At 38.6% G+C, this 18,000-nt stretch overlaps 1 protein-coding gene across 1 annotated transcript; it reads right to left on the bottom strand.

Annotated features, from left to right (window-relative positions):
• Positions 1-1,137: 1,137 nt before the first annotated feature.
• LOC128643943 (thymic stromal cotransporter homolog) lies at positions 1,138-17,149 on the bottom strand. Its single transcript, XM_053696708.1, has 4 exons — positions 15,874-17,149; positions 14,490-14,573; positions 9,203-9,359; positions 1,138-1,654 (listed from the first exon to the last, which is right to left on the bottom strand). The coding sequence occupies exons 1-4, from the start codon at positions 16,937-16,939 to the stop codon at positions 1,609-1,611; spliced, it is 1,353 nt and encodes a 450-aa protein (XP_053552683.1). The 5' UTR covers positions 16,940-17,149; the 3' UTR covers positions 1,138-1,608.
• Positions 17,150-18,000: the final 851 nt, after the last annotated feature.

Below are 18,000 nucleotides of genomic sequence, written 5' to 3'. Positions count from 1 at the left end.
TCTCTCTCTCTCTCTCTCTCTCTCTCTCTCTCTCTCTCTCTCTCTCTCTCTCTCTCTCTCTCTCTCTCTCTCTCTCTCTCTCTCTCTCTCTCTCTCTCTCTCTCTCTCTCTCTCTCTCTCTCTCTCTCTCTCTCTCTCTCTCTCTCTCTCTTCTCTCTCTCTCTCTCTCTCTCTCTCTCTCTCTCTCTCTCTCTCTCTCTCTCTCTCTCTCTCTCTCTCTCTCTCTCTCTCTCTCTCTCTCTCTCTCTCTCTCTCTCTCTCTCTCTCTCTCTCTCTCTCTCTCTCTCTCTCTCTCTCTCTCTCTCTCTCTCTCTCTCTCTCTCTCTCTCTCTCTTCTCTCTCTCTCTCTCTCTCTCTCTCTCTCTCTCTCTCTCTCTCTCTCTCTCTCTCTCTCTCTCTCTCTCTCTCTCTCTCTCTCTCTCTCTCTCTCTCTCTCTCTCTCTCTCTCTCTCTCTCTCTCTCTCTCTCTCTCTCTCTCTCTCTCTCTCTCTCTCTCTCTCTCTCTCTCTCTCTCTCTCTCTCTCTCTCTCTCTCTCTCTCTCTCTCTCTCTCTCTCTCTCTCTCTCTCTCTCTCTCTCTCTCTCTCTCTCTCTCTCTCTCTCTCTCTCTCTCTCTCTCTCTCTCTCTCTCTCTCTCTCTCTCTCTCTCTCTCTCTCTCTCTCTCTCTCTCTCTCTCTCTCTCTCTCTCTCTCTCTCTCTCTCTCTCTCTCTCTCTCTCTCTCTCTCTCTCTCTCTCTCTCTCTCTCTCTCTCTCTCTCTCTCTCTCTCTCTCTCTCTCTCTCTCTCTCTCTCTCTCTCTCTCTCTCTCTCTCTCTCTCTCTCTCTCTCTCTCTCTCTCTCTCTCTCTCCTCTCTCTCTCTCTCTCTCTCTCTCTCTCTCTCTCTCTCTCTCTCTCTCTCTCTCTCTCTCTCTCTCTCTCTCTCTCTCTCTCTCTCTCTCTCTCTCTCTCTCTCTCTCTCTCTCTCTCTCTCTCTCTCTCTCTCTCTCTCTCTCTCTCTCTCTCTCTCTCTCTCTCTCTCTCTCTCTCTCTCTCTCTCTCTCTCTCTCTCTCTCTCTCTCTCTCTCTCTCTCTCTCTCTCTCTCTCTCTCTCTCTCTCTCTCTCTCTCTCTCTCTCTCTCTCTCTCTCTCGCCGCGAGTCTGCAGGGGTTGGCGTTGCACCAGCAGCTCTTGTGAGCTGCCGGTGCAATGCTGAATACGGAGAACATATTGCTCTCCGCATTCAGCGATGTCTGTTGGACCTGATCCGCACTGTCGGATCAGGTCCGACAGACATTTGATAAATAGGCCTTTAGGTCTCTATCTCTCTCTCTCTCTTTTACTTTCTCTCCCTCCTCATGGACTGCAATAGAATTAATTCCAAAACATACATAGTAGTTAGAATTCTGATTTGAAGCATAGAAACCCTAAATTTATGTGTAAGATAGAATAAAATAAACATATTTACATGCTATTAACTGCTTTTGTAACAAATTGTTAAAGGACACAAACAGCTAAAGACATTACAAACAAATGTATAAGATATATAAAAAATACATACACAAAATTATCTAATTTAAAGCTTAAAAAAATAATAGAAAAAAGTTTAAGACTCTCCCACAAATTCTTCGTTAGATGGTGCGCTGACGTCTTGATAGATGCAGATATGTCAGAATGCTAAAGAATACAGAAAAAACAACTATAATTTGTCACATTCTTAATATTCATGAGAAGTATAAGAAAAACTTTGTTTAGCTAATTAGATTAAAGCCACATTTATTTATGTCTGTGTGAACAAGGTTCCCATATAAGGAACCTGTCCACAAGCCTCAAGGGACTCCAGTTCAGCAGTAATATATCATTGCATCAACAAACGATCGTGCAGCCCTGCAATCATGCAGGATGACTGAGTCCAGCTTGTCTGACATCAGCAACCTCTGAGAAGAAGCTGTAGTAATATCTGTGCTTCATAAAGGAACACTGAACCCAAAATTTTTCTTTCGTGATTCAGATAGAGCATGCAAATTTAAGAAACTTTCTAATTTACTCGTATTATTAATGTTTCTTCGTTCTCTTGCTATCTTTTGGCCAGATTTACAAGTTATGCGTTATGAGCGGCTCGGTAATAACTTGCAAGTTATTTCCACCGCTCACCTTTAATAGCGCTGCTATTACAGGTTTTCCAAAAACCTGCATTTGCGGGCAATATGGCAGCGTTGAACTCCATACCGCACACAAATACCAGCGCTGCTTTGAGCTGGTTTTACGTGCTCGTGCACGATTTCCCCATAGACATCAATGGGGAGAGCTGGCTAAAAAAAAGCCTAACACCTGCAATAATGGAGCGTAAAGCTCCGTAACGCAGCCCCATTGATTCCTATGGGGAAAGAAAATTTATATTTAAACCTAACACCGTAACATAAACCCCCGAGTCTAAACACCCCTAATCTGCCGCCCCAGACATCGCTGACACCTACATTACACTTATTAACCCCTAATCTGCCGCCCCCGACATCGCCGCCACCTACCTACACTTATTAACTCCTAATCTGCCGCCCCCATTGTCGCCGCCACCTACCTACACTTATTAACCCCTAATCTGCCGTCCCCAACGTCGCCACTATACTAAAGTTATTAACCCCTAAACCTCTGGCCTCCCACATCACTAACACTAAATAAATATATTAACCCCTAAACCTAACCCTAAGTTTAACCCTAACACCCACTAACTTTAATATAATTAAAATAAATCTAAATACAAATTACTATTTTCACCTAAATAATTCCTATTTAAGACTAAATACTTACCTATAAATGTAAACTAGCTACAATATAACTAATAGTTACATTGTAGCTATCTTATGTTTTATTTTTATTTCACAGCTAAGTTTGTATTTATTTAAACTAGGTAGACTAGTTAATAAATAGTTATTAACTATTTACTAGCTACCTAGTCAAAATAAATACAAATTTACCTGTAAAATAAAACCTAACCTGTCTTACACTAAAACCTAATATTACACTAAAATTAAATAAATTAAATTAACAAAACACATTTATCTAAATTACAAAAAATAATAAACACTAAATTGCACAAAATAATAAAGAAATGATCAAATATTTAAACTAATTACACCTAATAGACCTATCAAAATAAAAAAGCCCCCCAAAATAAAAAAACCCTAGCCTACACTAAACTGCCAATGGCCCATGAAAGGGCCTTTTGCGGGGCATTGCCCCAAAGAAATCAGCTCTTTTACCTGTAAAAAAATACAAACAACCCCCCAACAGTAAAACCCACCACCCACACAACCAACCCCCCCAAAAAAACCTACCTAAAAAACCTAAGCTCCCCATTGCCCTGAAAAGGGTATTTGGATGGGCATTGTCCTTAAAAGGGCATTTAGCTCTTTTACATTGCCCAAAGTCCCTAATCTAAAATTAAAACCCACCCAATAAACCCTTAAAAAAACCTAACACTAACCCCCGAAGATCCACTTACAGTTTTTGAAGACCAGACATCCATCCTCATCCAGCCGGGAGAAGTCTTCATCCAAGGGGCAAGAAGTCCTCAACAAATCTGGGAGAAGTCTTCATCCAAGCGGCAAGAAGTTGTCCTCCAGGCGGGCAGAAGTCTTCATCCAGATGGCATCTTCTATCTTCATCCTTCCGACGCGGAGCGGCTCCATCTTCAAGACATCCAGCGTGGAGCATCCTCTTCTTTCGCTGGATCTTGAAGAATGAAGGTTCCTTTAAATGACGTCATCCAAGATGGCGTCCCTTGAATTCCAATTGGCTGATAGAATTCTATCAGTCAATCCGAATTAAAGGGTAAAAAATCCTATTGGCTGATGCAATCAGCCAATAGGATTGAGCTTCAATCCTATTGGCTGCTCCAATGCAAGCTCAATCCTATTGGCTGATTGGATCAGCCAATTGGATTGAAGCTCAATCCTATTGGCTGATTGCATCAGCCAATAGGATTTTTTACCCTTCAATTCCGATTGGCTGATAGAATCAGCCAATTGTAATTCAAGGGACGCCATCTTGGATGACATTGAAAGGAACCTTCATTCTTCAAGATCCAGTGAAAGATGAGGATGCTCCGTGCCGGATGTCTTGAAAATGGAGCCGCTCCACGTCGGAAGCTTGAAGATAGAAGATGCCGTCTGGATGAAGACTTCTGCCCGCCTGGAGGACGTTTTCTTGCCGCTTGGATGAAGACTTCTCCCAGATTCGTTGAGGACTTCTTGGCGCTTGGATGAAGACTTCTCCCGGCTGGATGAGAATGGATGTCCGGTCTTCAAAAACTGTAAGTGGATCTTCGGGGGTCAGTGTTAGGTTTTTTTAAGGGTTTATTGGGTGAGTTTTAATTTTAGATTAGGGACTTTGGGCAATGTAAAAGAGCTAAATGCCCTTTTAAGGGCAATGCCCATCCAAATGCCCTTTTCAGGGCAATGGGGAGCTTAGGTTTTTTAGGTAGGTTTTCTTTGGGGGGGTTGGTTGTGTGGGTGGGGGGTATTTATGTTGGGGGGGTTGTTTGTATTTTTTTTTTACAGGTAAAAGAGCTGTAAATTGCCCCGCAAAAGGCCATTTTAAAGGCCATTGGCAGTTTAGTGTAGGCTAGGGTTTTTATATTTTGGGGGGGATTTTTTATTTTGATAGGGCTAATAGATTAGGTGTAATTAGTTTAAATATTTGATAATTTCTTTATTATTTTGTGTAATTTAGTGTTTATTATTTTTTGTAATTTAGATAAATGTATTTTGTTAATTTAATGTATTTAATTTTAGTGTAATATTAGGTTTTAGTGTAAGACAGGTTAGGTTTTATTTTACAGGTAAATTTGTATTTATTTTGACTAGGTAGCTAGTAAATAGTTAATAACTATTTACTAACTAGTCTACCTAGTTAAAATAAATACAAACTTACCTGTGAAATAAAAATAAAACGTAAGCTAGATACAATATAACTATTAATTGTATTGTAGCTAGCTTAGGTTTTATTTTACAGGTAAGTATTTATTTAGTTTTAAATAGTAATAATTTAGGTATTAATTGTAATGTTTATTTGGGGATTATTTTAATTATGTTAAAGTTAGTGGGTGTTAGGGTTACGTTAGGGTTAGGTTTATGGGTTAATAACTTTAGTATAGTGGCGGCGACATTGGGGGCAGCAGATTAGGGGTTAATAAGTGTAGTTAGGTGGCGGCGATTTTTGGGGCAGCAGATTAAGGGTTAATAACAATAATGTAGGTTGCGGCGATGTTAGGAACAGCAGATTAGGGGTTAATAAGTGTATGTAGGTGGCGACGACATTGGGGCAGCAGATTAGGGGTTAATAATATTTAACTAGTGTTTACGAGGCGGGAGTGCGGCGGTTTAGGGGTTAATATGTTTATTATAGTGGCGGGGATGTCCGGAGTGGCAGATTAGGAGTTAATAATTTTAGTTTAGTGTTTGCGATGCGGGAGGGCCTCGGTTTAGGGGTTAATAGGTAGTTTATGGGTGTTAGTGTACTTTGTGACACTTTAGTTATGAGTTTTATGCTACAGCTTTGTAACGTAAAACCCATAACTACTGACTTTCAGTTTACGGTACAAATCTTGTAGTTATGGGCTGTACCGCTCACTTTTTAGCCGGACAGGCAAACTCGTAATACCGGCACTGTAGAAGTCCCATTGAAAGAGGGCTTTTTAAAAAGTGCGGTAGTTACGTTGTGTGGCAGCCAAAAAAGTGTGCGGTACAGCTATACCTACAAGACTCGTAATAGCAGTGGTAGTGGAAAAGCAGCGTTTATTTGGAAAATAAGGCATCTAAGCCATTTTTTGGTTCAGTACCCTGGACAGCCCTTGTTTATTGGTGGGTGAATGTATCCACCAATCAGCAAGAACAACCCAGGTTGTTCACAAAAAATGGGCCGGCATCTAAACTTACATTCTTGCTTTTCAAATAAAGATACCAAGAGAATGAAGAAAATGTGATAATAGGAGTAATTAGAAAGTTGCTTAAAATTGCATGCTCTATCTGAATCACAAAAGAAAAAAATTGGGTTGTGTCCCTTTAACTTTCAGCCGCATGAGCGAGCCTCAATCAAACATGCACTGAAACGGCCCAGAAGGATGCAGCTTTATAAATGGGGTTCTAAACTTTTAATTGACCACATTATGTTTTTATATTAGTTATTGACTCTACATATGATTATATTAATTATTAATAAGATATATATAGGCTATATTAAATAGGTCATAAATCCCATATTTTCTTTCATTGGGGTAAAATGCTTATTATTATTTTTTTTAATTTTGATTGATGGAAAATAGCGCTCCACTTGTAATCTGGCTACCCGATGCGTGCAAAAAACCTACTTTTAGTGAAGTTAGTGTGCGAGCAGGAGCGTTAAATAGCCCTCCACTTGTAATCTGGCTACCCGATGTGTGCAATTTCTGCCTTTAGCATACTCATATCCTCACATGGTGATATTATTTAAAGCATTTTTATGGCAGGGTGCATATAAGTATGCTCTCATGCATTTTCAATATAATGTCTTAAAAGGACAGTGTATAGTAATAAGTTTACCTCTTAATTTGTTCCCAAGTACTTGTTATACCAGCTGCAGAGTATTACATCTATTGGAAATTGTTCCTTAAGGTTATATTTTGTATTTTAAACAGCTGTTTTTGCTCATTAAAACCACAACCCACTGTTCTCAAGAACATGCCCATTGAAATGAGTTGAGTTGGAAAAAGAGAAGATCTAATCTAATCTCTCTCTCTCTACAAAAAAGACAGGTATTTAGATGTTTATTATAGGTGTGGTTTCACTTAGCAAAAACTGATATTTTAACTACAAAAATAAATATAAAGGAACACTTCCAAATACATTTAAGGGGAGGAGCAGCTGTACACTGCAGCCCCAGCTTAATTGATTATGGATCAAACATAGAATTTCCCGTTGACAACCAAGGGCGTAATAACATATACGGCGCAGGCTTCAGCGCAAGCGCTGCAACCCACGATGCCCGTCATTTAACCTCGCACATTGGGGTATTACATATACGGCGCCGGCAGCTCATAAAGTGCCGTAAGTTGGATAAACTAGCAATGTCCAGAAATAAGCGTAAATACAAATTTCTGGAGTCGCCAGTGACTTACGGCACTTTAGAAACTGCCGGCGCCTAAGAAAAGTAAAGAAAATAACAAATCTCCCGTAAAAGTCTAACACGCTTCCCATAAATAAGCCTGACACGTAAAAAATCCTATATCCGCAATCCCCCCTCTCACTACTAATAATAAATGTATTAACCCCTAGACTGACAACCCCCCACAACGCAATAAGCCTAAATAAACTATTAACCCCTATATCCACCATCAAACTCACACCGCAAGTAATAACTAAATTATTAACCCCTAAATCCGCCAAACCCAACATCGCAAACTACTTATTAAAACTATTAACCCCTAATCCGCCATTAACTCACAACGCAATAAACCCATTCAAACTATTAACCCCTAAACCGCCAAAGCCCACAACGCAATAAACCCATTAAAGTATTAACCCCTAAACCGCCAAATCCCACAATGCAATAAACCCTTTAAAGTATTAACCCCTAAACCGCCAAAGCCCACAATGCAATAAACCTAACCCCTAATCTAACCCCCCCTAACCTAGCCCCCCTAACCTAACACCTAAATGAACCCAAATTACCTAATTTACAAAATACTAAAGTTACTATTAAATTTTAAAAAAACTATCACTACTTTAAAAATACTAATAAACTAAGTATATATATTAAAGGGACAGTCTAATCAAAATTCTGGAGTAGACTGTCCCTTTAAGCTACAATTACAGAAAATAAAAAAATCTAGATTACAGAAAATAATAAAGAAAATTACCAAATTTTACAAAAATTATACCTAATCCCTATGAAAATAAAAAAGCCCCCCCAAAATAAAAACACCCCCTACTCTAATAAACTACCAGTAGCCCTTAAAAGGGCTTTTTGCAGGGCATTGCCCCAAGATAATCAGCTCTTTTACAAGAAAATACACAACCCCCCCAACATTAAAACCCCCCAGCCACCAAACCCCCCCAAATAAAATAATCTAACACTAAAAACCCTAAACCACCCATTGCCCTGAAAAGGGCATTTGTTGGGCATTCAGCTCTTTTACTGCCCACCCTATTTAAATAAAATTAAAAAAATTAAAAACCTTAAAAACCCCTAAGTCTAAGACCCAGGTTGCTACTCACCTGTCCTGAAGTCCGGCGGAGATGGTCCTGTTCCAGGTGGTGAAGTCTTCTTCCAAGCGGCGACCTCTTTTTCTTCTTCCAGGAACCAGCCGGCGCAGAGTGGAGGGCGGAGCTGAAGACCGATGATCGCGGAGCTGAAGACCGGCGACCCTGGAACTGAAGACCGGTGACCCTGGAACTGAAGACCGGCAAGCCTGGAATTGAAGACCGGCGACCGTGGAGCTATGGAGCGTGGAGGATCCTCTTCATACGATCTCCGCCGTACACTGAATAGGAATTCAAGGTACGCGATTAAAAATGGCGTCCCTTGAATTCCTATTGGCTGATTTGAGCCTTCAAATTCAAATCAGCCAATAGGATGAGAGCTACTGAAATCCTATTGGCTGTTCAAATCAGCCAATAGTATAAGAGCTACTGAAATTCTATTGGCTATTCAAATCAGCCAATAGACTTTCAGTGCATATGAAAGAGCACTGCCACAGCTCTGTTGGCCCACACAAGCATAACAAGAAAACATGATTATTTTTCAGCACAGTAAAATCCATTTTTCAAATAAAACACAAAAATATGTAATATATATTACAAGTCTCCCTTTTAAATATACACTTTGAGATGGTAATATAAAATTATACATTGTATATATACTGTATATATATATATATAAAACTTTGCAATAGACTTCCATTATTTATTTTGCCCCCTTTCATGTAAATTCCTTTTGGCAATTGTGTCTTTTCAGTTGTTCTTAGAAGTGGAAGTAATTGGCCTCAGCAGAAAAAGAAACCTAAGTCAATATTTAAACAACTAATTTAACATTTAAAAAAAAATCAATCTACATGTTATTGTCAGACTATTTTTTTATTGGAATGCTTCATTCTATCTAGCATTAATTTAGTGTTTAATGTCCCTTTAAATACAGGAAAGGAAAAAAAAAGATTACATTCACAAAGCTCTGCATAGTTTTCATGCTCACCTGACAGGGACAAGGCTCAGTATAGTAATTATGCCAGACAGTATAAAGCAGAATCCACTGAACATGTCTAATGTAGCTTGATAAATCTTGTTAAATGCAATTGATGTGATCACTGCAGAGACTGCTAAACACAGCTGTAGTATAACAAAGATTTTACCTGCAAGGGAAAACAGTATATTAATGTTATTATTGCGCCATTTTTTTTTTTTAAATGACATACAGTCAGCAAGCTCCTAATCGTCTTTCAACAGTCTGATATTGTAAACTCTGTCTTACTCTCTTTTCTACCGCACTTTCTTAAAGGGACAGTAAACACCTTGAGATTTTAATTTTCAATATTTAGGGCCAGATTACAAGTAGAGCCATTTAACGCTCCCACTCGAGCCTTACAGGGATAGTAAAGTCAAATTAAGCTTTCACGATTCAGATAGGGCATGTAATTTTAAACAACTTTCTAATTTACTTTTATCATCAAATTTGCTTTGTTCTGTTGTTATTCTTAGTTGAACGCTAAACCTAGGTAGGCTCATATGCTAATTTTTAAGCCCTTGAAGGCCGCCTCTGCAGTTGACAGTTTTTCACAGCTAGAGGGCGATAGTTCATGTGTGTCATATCGATAATATTGTGCTCATGCCCATGAAGTTATTTAAGAGTCAGCACTAATTGCCTGAAATGCATATCTGTCAAAAGATCTGAGATAAGGGGGCAGAAGCTTAGATACAAGGTAATTACAGAGGTATAAAGTATATTTCTATAACAGTGTTGGTTATGCAAAACTGGGGAATAGTAAATAAAGGGATTATCTATCTTTTTAAACAATAACATTTTTGGTGTTTACTATCCCTTTAACTGTGATAGAAGTAAGCTTTTTGCACGTGTCAGATTGCGCTAGTATTACAAGTTGAAAGTTATCACTTGCTAACTATCCTGACTCATATAAAAAGTTGAACTGAGAATATTGAGCGCGATAATGTATCCCCCCCCATAAAAGTCAATGGAGCAAAGTTGGGAGGATCGAACACCCACGCAGATCCAATTGCATATTCTCCTGTACGTTAACCCGACATGAAAATAGGAATATTTCACATTCAAGTGTTCTTCACATAGCAGATTATGTTCTATTAATTCATAGATTCATATTTCTACATATATTTGCACAAATATATATTTATACCTATATACATAGATAATTATATATAGGTATAGATATATACAGATATAAATAGGAATATCTATTTATAAATACATAGAACATATTCTGCTATGAACAGAGCATTGGAATGTGAAATATTTACAGTAAATACACACTATAACACTTTATTAAATATGAATATTGCATAAATATGCTTTTTCATGTTTTCATCTACTTGAATGTAAAGGGCTCCAATGCACATATATATATATATATATATATATATATATACACTGCTCAAAAAAATAAAGGGAACACTAAAATAACACATCCTAGATCTGAATGAATTAAATATTCTAAAGAAATACTTTGGTTCTTTACATAGTTGAATGTGCTGACAACAAAATCACACAAAAATTAAAAAATGGAAATCAAATTTTTCAACCCATGGAGGTCTGGATTTGAAGTCACACTCAAAATTAAAGTGGAAAAACACACTACAGGCTGATACAACTTTGATGTAATGTCCTTAAAACAAGTCAAAATGAGGCTCAGTAGTGTGTGTGTGGCCTCCACTTGCCTGTGTGACCTCCCTACAATGCCTGATGAGGTGGCGGATGGTCTCCTGAGGGATCTCCTCCCAGACCTGGACTAAAGCATCTGCCAACTCCTGGACAGTCTGTGGTGCAACGTAAAGTTGGTGGATGGAGTGAGACATGATGTCCTAGATGTGCTCAATTGGATTCAGGTCTGGGGAACGGACGGGCCAGTCCATAGCACATGGAGTGCTGTGCGGCCCCCCAAAGAAATGCAACCCCACACCATTACTGACCCACTGCCAAACCGGTCATGCTGGAGGATGTTGCAGGCAGCAGAATGTTCTCCACAGCGTTTCCAGACTCTGTCACGTCTGTCACATGTGCTCAGTGTGAACCTGCTTTCATCTGTGAAGAGCACAAGGCGGCAGTGGAGAATTTGCCAATCTTAGTGTTCTCTGGCAAATGCCAAACGTCCTGCACGGTGTTGGGCTGTAAGCACAACCCCCACCTGTGGACGTCGGGCCCTCATACCACCCTCATGGAGTCTGTTTATGACCGTTTGAGCAGACACATGCACATTTGTGGCCTGCTGGAGGTAATTTTGCAGGGCTCTGGCAGTGCTCCTCCTGTTCTTCCTTGCACAAAGGCGGAGGTAGCGGTCCTGCTGCTGTGTTGTTGCCCTCCTACGGCCTCCTCCACGTCTCCTGATGTACTGGCCTGTCTCCTGGTAGTGCCTCCATGCTCTGGACACTACACTTACAGACACAGCAAACCTTCTTGCCACAGCTCGCATTGATGTGCCATCCTGGATGAGCTGCACTACCTGAGCCACTTGTGTGGGTTGTAGACTCCGTCTCATGCTACCACTAGAGTGAAAGCACAGCCAGCATTCAAAAGTTACCAAAACATCAGCCAGAAAGCATAGGAACTGAGAAGTGGTCTGTGGTCACCACCTGCAGAACCACTCCTTTTTTGGGGGTGTCTTGCTAATTGCCTATAATTTCCACCTGTTGTCTATCCCATTTGCACAACAGCATGTGAAATTGATTGTCACTCAGTGTTGCTTCCTAAGTGGACAGTTTGATTTCACAGAAGTGTGATTGACTTGGAGTTACATTGTGTTGTTTAAGTGTTCCCTTTATTTTTTTGAGCAGTGTATATATATGTCTATATATGCATACATATGTATTTATGTGTTTATATGTGTATATATATATATATATATATATATATGTCTGTAAATTCATATCTACACATAAAAATACCTAAATACATCTGTACACACACACACATATATACAGTATGTATACATATATATATATATATACACATGCACACATATATATATTTAGACATGTATATGTATGTATCTTTATGTTAAAGCCCTTTGCAGACTTTTTTCTTCTAACACCTGAGACCTCATATCTTTGAGCCTTTATAACTTTTTTGTACAATATTTTTTTTAAATCATTTTTATTAGATGGTGTTATTATGAGTGTAACTGTACTTTCTAATGTATTTTTTATGTGTTTTGTGACACTTTTTTGTTTCGCAAAACAGTTAACCAGAGCTGTGAGGATGCGCTAACCTAATGAGCGTTAACTTGATTTACCTTCAAGCAAAACCATTTTCTTTCAACTTGTAATACGAACGAAAAACCTGATTCTGCCCCCTTTTCATCTAATGTAGCTCTGAAAATTTTATATTTTCGAGTTCTCAGAGCAGTAAATGCACCCTGCTGACTTCTCAAGGCTAAGCCTGCTACATACACGTCCCTAATAGGCTTTATCAGATACCAACTGCAGAACAATTCACTTTCTACTACCTTAATTACCCTGACTATCCTTGCTGTCTGAGACTGAAGCCCAGATTGGCTCTTCGTATAAGGCAAGTGGAGGGTGGAGACTGGCTATAAAACAAATTGCAGCAAACAAGATGTTAATTTATTTTAAAATATTAAGACAAATAATATGTTATTCTAAAGCAACACAACAGAAATATCTTGTAATTGAAGATGTTTACTCTCCCTTTAAAAATGACTACCCAGTTATGCCCACAGATTGCACTGACTCTGTTCACATCATGGTTAATCCCATCTATGGCAATAAAGGATAGAGTCCAGCACAAAGCACAAGTCCTCAAAGTGGTGAGAGTATTTCCTCAGAGTGACTGCCACACTCCAATATCATAGTACAAAATGGAAAGAGAGGAAATATTTCTCATATAATCCAAGTCTTTTATTGATACAGGATCAGACAAAAAAAGACACAACGTTTCGGGGTCAATACCCCTTAGTCATGTGACTAAGGGGTATTGACCCCGAAATGTTGTGTCTTTTTTTTGTCTGATCCTGTATCAATAAAAGACTTGGATTATATGAGAAATATTTCCTCTCTAATCCCATCTATGGCCCACCACCATTCCACCCCTGGACCACCACCATGCCACTGTGATAATGCCCTCAGACTCCTCAGTCTCGTTAGCAGCCAATAAATGTTGTCAGATTTGCAATCATATTGGCACCTAAGACAATCAGTACCTGCTGTGGACCATAAACCAGTAAAGGGCAGCCAGTCATCATGTAAGTGACCTATCAGATTACCCCAGAAACCATAAACTAAATCTCATTGCACTTATCTTATTGGACCTGGAGCTAATTTTTTTCAATCCATAATGTGTTTGGGGGAAAGCGGAATAAGGGTGGTTACACATTTTTTGCTGGGTGAGATAGCACCACTAATGGCCGTATTTATCTACGCCCTCTTGTTCACCATTTAAGTATCCCACCTATATTAAAACAAGCTTGATACTGGATTTTGCATTATATAAACTCATTTCACAATGCCAGCTATTAAAAGAACATAAAAGTGGGTATAATACTTTACCAGCATATATAAGCACGCTTGTATCAATTAAATAATTATTTACCTTCTACTTAAATTTTACTTTCCTCTGTTTAAAGGCACCAAAGTCACTAATGCTTGTGCTGCATTCCGGTGCTCTCCATTACATAATCTCATATAATCTCTGGATTGGCTGCTGGCACTATAGAGCAAGTAGGGGGTGACTCAGGGGACCATACATAGGAAGGCAGTTTAAAATGCCAAAGGCAGTGGTGACTTTGTTTTTTTTTACCACAAGGATGATAAATATTTTTTGACAGATAAGTAATGAATTTTGTCTTTAAATAGCCATCAGTGCAGAGTTATAAGACTTTCAAGACTTTCACATACATTGCAGCTTGTTAAATAATTTTAAGTGGAAAACATGCCATAGTTTATAATCACTGATAGTAACGGACCATCAGTGATTATAGAAATGCATAATTAAACACTAAATATTAAATGGGTATTACATTTTTTTCTGAAAAATTACAGTTACTTTTATTTTCCTTTACTCCTGTATCATGTGACATCCGTCAGCCAATCACAAATGCATACATGTATTTACTGTGAACTCTTGCACATGCGCATGCTGAGCTGGTGCCACATAAAGCAGGCATACACAAAGAATTGTGCACATTGTGATAATGGGAAAAAAATTGTTTTGTTTTTTAGTTGGATGGAATTTTATGCTTAAGATATATAATACAGTATATATATTTATAGCCACTTACCATATGAAGACCCTTGCACATGTTTTGATAACAAGGAACGGATGGTTGGTAGAGGTATCAGAGCAAACATCATCAAAGCCCGAGCTAAAACAAGAAACATTTTATCAAAGCATATCAGTAAGATATAGTAATCGGAACCGTTTTATAAATACTTACTAGGCGATACTATTAAAGGGACATTAAACACTTAATACATTTTATAACAATATAATTGAGGTTATTCCTACCTACTTCTAGTTATGGGTGCTGCCATGATGAAATGTATCTTTCACTACATTCCAGTGCTAATGTGTTTGCGCATGCGCAGTAACTCTCCTTCAGATGCCTGCAGTGTAACCTAGGTTCTATAATAGCAGCACACATGATTAGAGGGATGTATGGAATGCATTTAGTGCTTAGACACACACATATATGGGATACTATTTTTTTCTCTCTGGGCTAGTAACTTTTTCCTCTGACTACTATACCATAGTGGTATTTGTCTACCCATGTAATCACCATAAGGTAACAAGGACTATAATTTTGTAACATAGGTTTCTCTAGTTTTAAAAACCTGCTGCCTTATCTTATCTCATCTGTTGAGACCAGTTAGAAATAGTTATAATTTACTTACTAGAGAAATCATTCTAAATAGTCTAATGTCCCTTTAAGAAATTCTTCAATTTAACTTAGCTTGAAGGGACACAATAGTTACACTATGCAAAAACTCCAGCTCAAGTTTGTATAAACAATGCACACATCAACACTGAATACATTATACCTTATGGCTGGTGATTATTGGCAATGAAAATTACAGGCTGGGTTCCAATGTTATGTTGCATTATTTAAATACAATCCACTAGGCTGCACGTGTATATCTGTGTATAATATAAAAACTAATATACGCATTCCCTGTTTGATTAGAAAGATTTCAGAATCTGCTAATTATATACAAATGTTGTTTTCTGCTCATTTCATAGCTTCATTTTCTTAACTGGTATTGGGTAGAGGCTATAATAACTACAATAGTAAAAAAAATGCTGGATTGACTTCCTTATTGATAAATTTAAAGGGACATTACAGTACAAATATGGCATCCTCTAATTCATTAGTGTGCTGTTTTAGAACTACATCTCTGCAATGCTTATAGTTAAAATAATGTTCTAGAGCTGCAGAAAACTGCCATATTGCCAACTGTCATAGCTGTACAGAACTATGTGCCTGCTGCTGCTGGGCTCACTATCTGTATCTGCTCAGGACCAGAGGGGCTCCAAAGCAATACTTTAACTATGTGTTTACCAGTCGCTAGTGCTGTAATATCCTTTTAAATTGTGTTAATAGCTGTGAACAGATTACATTTTACAGGATTTGTTTTGGGGGGGGGGGGTTGTTTTTTCTTGCTCACCTATGTAAAACATGAAGGTCCATCTCACAAAGGCCATGGTAAATATGCCAACGCAAAAAGACACAATGCCAATAATAATCATCACTAAATCTGGAAGGCACTTAGAGAAGAAATATACCCCAAGGAAGCTGGTGAGGAATATTAGATAGCCAGCAGCACTGCCATAACCAATCTCCACTGGACCCCAACTTAGGGGTTCTCTAAGTAAAAAAAGGTTAAGCACATCCACTGAGCCATCAATAGCGACATTGTAAAGGATGGCACTGGTAAAGAGAAGAGCAATGATGACCTTGGATGGGAGCTGAGTTATGATGCTTGAGTCCGTCGTCAGTCGTTCATCAGATACATTACCCAGAAGTCTTGATCGCTCTGTGGGTCCAGTGCTGGAAGTACCCTCTTGCCTTACACTAGCGGTTGTATCCTGATCTGCTACTGCAGCATGTGGAATTTGCAAAACAAAAACACTGTAGAAGAGGCAAATGGCATAAAGGGCAATGCTGCAAGAAACAAGGACAGTTCCCTCGTGATTTGTAACGTTAAAACGAATAAAGATATGTCCAGATGCTAAGCTGCCAACAAATCCCGCCAGCCCATACACCATTTCAATAATAACAAGTCTAAGAGACCGTTTGTATTCAGAAGATCCCAGTGATGCTAATGCCATGATACCAGCCCAGTAAGCTGTAAACCAGCCTGTTATACCATTCAAAGCAGCAGAACCATACATCACCTCTATGGGCCAGTCCAGGAGAATCACAAAGAGAAGAAGCAGTCTGGATAAGAGGTATCCTGCTAGAGGAACACATATAGTCACCTTCCTGTTGTATTTATCACCAATTTTTGCCAGAATGTAGGCAGATAGCAACGGGGTCAGCCCCAGTATCAGGTTATAGTATATATAGAAGTTTGAGATGGCTCTCTGAAGGGCATCACTAGAGCTGTTAGATGATTGGTTAGTGTTGTTGTAGCGGTTCTTGACAACAAAAAGCAGTCCTGTATCATAGAATGAGCTAGCAATCTGGGCTCCAGCCACCACTGGCTCTATCCAACTCCTCATCATCCACATTTTTTTTTTATTATTTTATATGTGCAAAAAGAAAATCAGTTTTGATCTAGATACTAATTTTCATTGTATAAAACAACTCACCACTAATAAAAAAAAGAAGATATTGATAGTCCTATTTCTTCCTCACATTCTTGTTTTCATTTGTTTTCTTATGAGATCATCTGGATTCATCAGTTATAAACTCATTTGGAAAGGGTCAGCGTGCAATTAAAGTCTGTACCTTGTCAGTTAGAACTAGAGGAGGAAATTTGCCAAAGCTTCAACTTCCTTATATCCAGTAAGCTGCATGCAGAAGAGGCGTCTCCCTGTGCTGAAGTTCAGTTTCTGTATCAATTGAAGAGCAAGTTAGAATACAAATAGGGGAGGGCTACACAGTATATAGGGGAATGTGCACTCTCTGTTATGGTTTTAGTTAATGAAGCAGACAGGTTATTCTGCATTGCAGACAGTGACATTCAACACTTGATAAAACAAAGCTTTAACAACAGTGAATAAATTCCATGCAGTCAAAGGGACAAAGGAAAGCTGATGCTAGTAATTGGCAAAGTTTGATAACATAAAAAAGTACATACAATTCCCAATAAGTTTTTAAGAAAATGACAGCACCCTGAAAATACTGTTACATTATTCTCTGTGTAGAAGTATCTTTATTGTTTACCATCTTGTAAGCGTATTCAGTGATATAGGTAGATGAACTACTTTAAAGAGCAATCTTATGTTTTCTGTTAAACATGCTTAGCACAATTTATGGTAGTAAAACATTAGGTCTTAAAGGGACATTAAACACTACATACATTTTATAATCATAGTATTGAGTTTTTTCCAGTTTCCCTCTAGACATGGTGCCGCCATTTTGAAATCTAACTTTTTCTACGTTCCAGTGTTTAGCTGTTTGCACATTATGCAGCATTGATTCCACTATAATAATATTATCAGCACAAGAATTTACAAGGCTGTTCACTGCCTGTTTGCAGAAGTTTGTTCCTGCAGATGGCACAAATCTAGAGCATAACCAATATGTGACTGGGAAACCTCTACTTTAACTATATTTCCAAACAAAA

This window comes from Bombina bombina, unplaced genomic scaffold, assembly GCF_027579735.1.
Source record: "Bombina bombina isolate aBomBom1 unplaced genomic scaffold, aBomBom1.pri scaffold_953, whole genome shotgun sequence".
Lineage (NCBI taxonomy): Eukaryota > Metazoa > Chordata > Amphibia > Anura > Bombinatoridae > Bombina > Bombina bombina.
This window is presented reverse-complemented; position numbering and strand designations above follow the sequence as displayed.

Excerpts from the sequence above, each read along its gene's own strand:
- LOC128643943 (XM_053696708.1), bottom strand. The coding sequence starts at position 16,939 with ATGTGGATGATGAGGAGTTGGATAGAGCCAGTGGTGGCTGGAGCCCAG. Across the intron at positions 14,574-15,873 it reads GACCTTCATGTTTTACATAG|CTCGGGCTTTGATGATGTTT; the intron begins GTGAGCAAGAAA and ends TTCTTGTTTTAG. Across the intron at positions 1,655-9,202 it reads CTGAGCCTTGTCCCTGTCAG|CATTCTGACATATCTGCATC; the intron begins GTGAGCATGAAA and ends TGTATTCTTTAG.